Source organism: Pteropus vampyrus, unplaced genomic scaffold (genome assembly GCF_000151845.1).
Source record: "Pteropus vampyrus isolate Shadow unplaced genomic scaffold, Pvam_2.0 Scaffold272, whole genome shotgun sequence".
Lineage (NCBI taxonomy): Eukaryota > Metazoa > Chordata > Mammalia > Chiroptera > Pteropodidae > Pteropus > Pteropus vampyrus.
In genome coordinates this window covers 1,086,972-1,091,498 of record NW_011889053.1, presented here as the reverse complement: position 1 = coordinate 1,091,498, position 4,527 = coordinate 1,086,972, and the positions used below count along the sequence as shown (strand labels likewise).

Sequence of the window (4,527 nt, the reverse complement as noted above, 5' to 3'; positions counted from 1 at the left end):
TAGTTTTATCCTATGTGAATTTTACCCCAGTTTTTAAAAATCCATTCTGTAGATCTATCCAGATGATGCTTTTATACTTGCTGAGATTATTTTAGTTTCTTTTGATTTGACCTTCGACCATCCCCTCAGTCCCTGCTAGGATCTGATACTAGAGAAGAGGCTGGAGACAGTGACGGTGGAACCAGGAGGGAAGTGACTAGCCCCCTCCATGAGTCACAGGGAAGGAAGAGCTATGTCCCTAAGACCTGGGTAGGCGTGTAGCTCGACCAGTCAATGTGACCCACGCGAGCCCTTGCGGAGCTTGCACTCCACCAAGTGTCAGACAGCGAACGTGGGCCTCCTCACAGGGAGAGTTTGCTGCCGGGAAAAATTAGATTTTATTCATTTCGTTTCACTGATGATGACATTTTCATATTAATTTTTTTCTCCTAAAATTTATATTCTTTGCTGAAAATTTAGAAACTATATAAAAACATGGAGAGAATTAAAGCTCACCCAGAATTTCAGCACAAGGGATAACGCAGAGATCACATAACTCACTCCTAACCCTTTGGTGTAGAGCATATCTCAAGTTGGTGATTCTTCTCCACACCCAATGGTGTGCCAGTCAGCCAGCTCTTAGGAGTCAGAGTCCTGGTTTGTGACAGCTGCTGATTTCTGTGGCGCGAGCCCCACCCCCATCCCCTACCACAGCTCAGGTCGAGCTGCCAGCCTGACGCCCTGAGTGAGGATCTGGGTGGGCACGCTCAGTGGCCTCATGTAACCCTCACCTGTTCCCGTGCTTCCCTGTCTTAGCCCGCTCATCCCCATGTCGCCACGCTCTGTCACATCTGTCTCCAGAATGTCTTCTGCCCACTGGCTTCCAGTTATGCTGCCACTGTCTTCATTGCAGACCACGTTGTCTCGTCTGCACCACTATAGCTGCTTCCTCCCTGATGCTCTTCCACCTCTGCCCCATCCAGCGTATTTCCCATAACAACCGTTAGACCTTAAACTTATGGGCTGTACAATGCCACGTTCTAGCGTCACCTCCACAGAGAGGCCTTTCTTGACCACCTCTCCCTCAGTATGGTAGTTTTCCTTGGCAGCACTTAAAATTAGGCATTTGTTAACTCCTTGATTTTGGTCTCTCTCAGTAGAATGAAAGCTCTGCGAAGCTGGAGCCCGTGTCATTTTACTCCCAGTGCCTGGCGGAACACTCCGCACAGAGTCTACTCTCTGAATGAATGCATGGATGAATGAGTGAGCTCATTCAGTCTGTACAGTGTACACAATATATATTTGACAAAACTTGGGATCGTGTTATGCAAGCAGTTTTTGCGACCTTTTAGAATTTATATTTTACCATAAGTTTTACTTCCTATCCTTATTTATTTATCAAGTGTGATTTTTAATGGCCATGTAGTGTTTCCAAGATGAATTGTGCCATGATTTCTTGTATCAGCTCCCTAATAATGGGCATTTGGGCAGTTCTGTGTTTGTTCATAATGATTTTTCATTTTGCTTTCAATTATGTCATCTCCAAGTTTTTCTTCTAATTCTTACAGTCAAAGTCCAGTGGACATCCTGCAGATATTCAGAGTTGGCCGAGCAAGCGAGACCACAGCGTTCCTGAGCCAGCTTGGCAACGTGACATCCTTGCTGCACGGGTCTCCCGTGCGAAGCTTTGTAGGAATCCTGTCTCGGTAAGAGGAGCCACCTTGACTCGCCAGACCGTTCAGCCTTACAAATGCGAGGTGTCATATCTCTTTTCTGTACCGCATGGGTCTCTTTAGTTAAAATCAGCCAGCTAATTGTATTCCAGAGAAAACTGAACATTTTAAATTATAAGTACACGTTTTAAATTATGTACTTATTTTTATATATAGTTTAAAAAACTATATATTTTTATATATAGTTTAAGCACGGATATGAATGGCTTCTTGAAGACAGTATCATATAAAGAAAGGTGATTGTCTGTTTTACTTATGAGTCCTCTGTATCCACTCTAGCAATAGTCTAGAATTTAAAAAGAAAGATCTAGAAATTAGAATGCCCAGATACTGTGAGTTATCTGTTCAGAACATAATTGTAGTTTTCTGTTTGGATAACCAATTAATATTAGAGCCGAAACTGAAGTCACGAGTAGCAGGGGGAAATAGGGTTAAATCTGTGTCTTTAATTAAATACCTAATAAGAAATTTGAAAAGAAATATATTAGATCCATCCGGAAGAAACTGAAGAGCTGTTGGGGGACTCAAAAGACACTTGCACTACTCAGAAGGATGCCAGTTTTCCCTGAATTAACCTGTAAATTTAGTGGTATCACAGTAAAAGTACCACTGAGGTTTTTTTAAAGATATAAAAAGCTAATTCTGCAGCACATAGTTTTTTTAATTTGACATTACCAAGACCATTCTAAAAAAGAAGCGTAATAAGGGAAGATTAACCAGTGAGACATTAAAAATATACTGTAAAGCTATATTAAAACAGTGAGGTGGTATATAAATAGATGAATGAATAGAATAGAAAATACACAAATGCAAAAGTAGAGGATTTAGTATGTATAACAATAGCTTTTATCTCTGTGGAAGAAAGATTATTTTTCAGTACTACATATTGGATAAATATCTGGAAAAATATAAAATTGGACCCCTGCCTTGCTTCTCACACTTAAATAAACTCTTCATGGAGCAGAGATTTAAATATTAAAAATAAAACTTGTAAAGATACTAAATGAAAAATAGATTAAAAACAATAATCTTAGAGTGGGAATGGCCTAATAGAACTAAAAGTCAAAAGCCATTTTACAAAATTAATTCCACCTCGTAACATAAACTCAACTAGCAATTTGTACCATAAAGGCCGCTGTCTCCTTGACCTGCCCAAAGAGAGCTGGGGTTGAACATTGGCTGCAGAGCTCTCTGAATGCTCTAGTTCGTTCTTGATCAGGGGAGAAGGGTATTCAGTGTCAAGCTTAAACATTGTCCTGCTGAGCAAGGGGCCCGGGCCGGAAGGAGACAGAGCCCTGGGGGCCGGACAAATGGCCGGCCCGCAGCCCAGGACTGGTCAGGGGGTGACAAGAAGCAGGCCGCAGCCTGGGTCATTCTCCTGACACCTGGAATTCCTTCTGTGAGGTTACTTTGAAACGCATTTTCCTTTTCATTTTGTGCTATCTATCTACCTACCTACCTACCTACTTTGTCTGTTTATCTATCTATCTATCTATCTATCTATCTATCTATCTATCTATCTATCTATCATCTATCTATCTATCATCTATCTATCTATCTATCTATCTATTGTCTTTTAATTAGTGTGTTTATTTTCTCCAACTTTATTGTGGTATTATCGACCAATAAAAGCTACATAGATTTAGGCCGTACAGTGTGATTTTTAAAGATATGCAGGGTGATCACCATAATAGGTTAATTAGCACATCCGTCATCTCACCTAGTCCCTTTTTTTGCCTTGTGGTGAGAACACAAGATCTACTCTCTTAGCCAATTTCGAGTACACAGTACAGTATTATTAGCTATTATCCCATGCGGTATATTAGATCTCCACAATTCATTCATCTTAGAACTGAAAGCGTGTACCCTTTGCCCAGCTTCTCCCTATTTTCCCACCCCCCACCCCTGGAAACCACTGCTCCACTCTCCTCTCTGGTTCCATGAACTCGACTTGTCAAGATTCCACTTACAGGTAGGGTATTTGTCTTTCTGTGTCTGGCTTACTTCACTTAGCATAACACCCTTAAGTAGCATCTGTCTCTCCTAGGTTCGTAAGGCTGTCATAGAACATCCTCTTTCATCGTAAACCTCATAACTCGTTTCTTTTCAGCGGGTTGCTTTTGCCCAAAGTGGTCGAAGATCGCGGCGTGACAAGAACAGATGTTGGAAACCTGGGGAGCGGGATCTACTTCAGCGATTCACTCAGGTTAGTGTGTCATATCCCAAGCCACGTCGCTCACGCCCGCTGCAGGCAGTCGTCACCAAGTACTCGCTCTGTTTTCCTCTATCTTTTCTTGCTGAGGTGTCTCTCACCCCAGAAACAAGTACTGTAAGCAGCCGATTTCTCCACAGGCTGTAGAAGCGTGAGTTTCGCGGTGGATGTTTGGAAAGTGGTGTTTGTAATCCAGTTGGTGATTTTACTGTCCTGAGACCTTTTACGTATCCACACCCACTTAATCCTTACCACGCTCCTGCGGCCAATCCTGCTGGTACCCTCATGTCACAGAGAAGAACACTGAGGGATGGCCGAGGGTGTCTTGTCCAAGGTTACACAGCATTTGTCTTTCTCCAGAGCCAGTAATCTTGACTTCTCCAGCACATGGCCTCTCTTCTCAACAGTTTATCTCGTGTACATAACATTTCATCTTCAATCTCCTTGTTAATATTTAAATCTGTCCTCGTGATAGCCGCAGTGAATTGCACACCTGCCCTGTGCCGAGCACCAGGCTAAGTGCTTCATTGTCTGTACATTGTCCATAAACCTCACACTTGGTGTTATCACATCATTTTTATGGAAAGGATACAGACTCATGGA

The 4,527-nt window shown here is 42.2% G+C and overlaps 1 protein-coding gene across 1 annotated transcript in view; it reads left to right on the top strand.

Moving 5' to 3' along the window:
* PARP4 (poly(ADP-ribose) polymerase family member 4) overlaps nucleotides 1-4,527 on the top strand; it is a 67,409-nt gene that overhangs the window by 20,203 nt on the left and 42,679 nt on the right. The window contains exons 11-12 of the mRNA XM_011375489.2: nucleotides 1,548-1,685; nucleotides 3,823-3,918. Coding sequence (XP_011373791.1) covers nucleotides 1,548-1,685; nucleotides 3,823-3,918 — 234 coding nt within the window. The remainder of the gene's footprint in view (nucleotides 1-1,547; nucleotides 1,686-3,822; nucleotides 3,919-4,527) is intronic.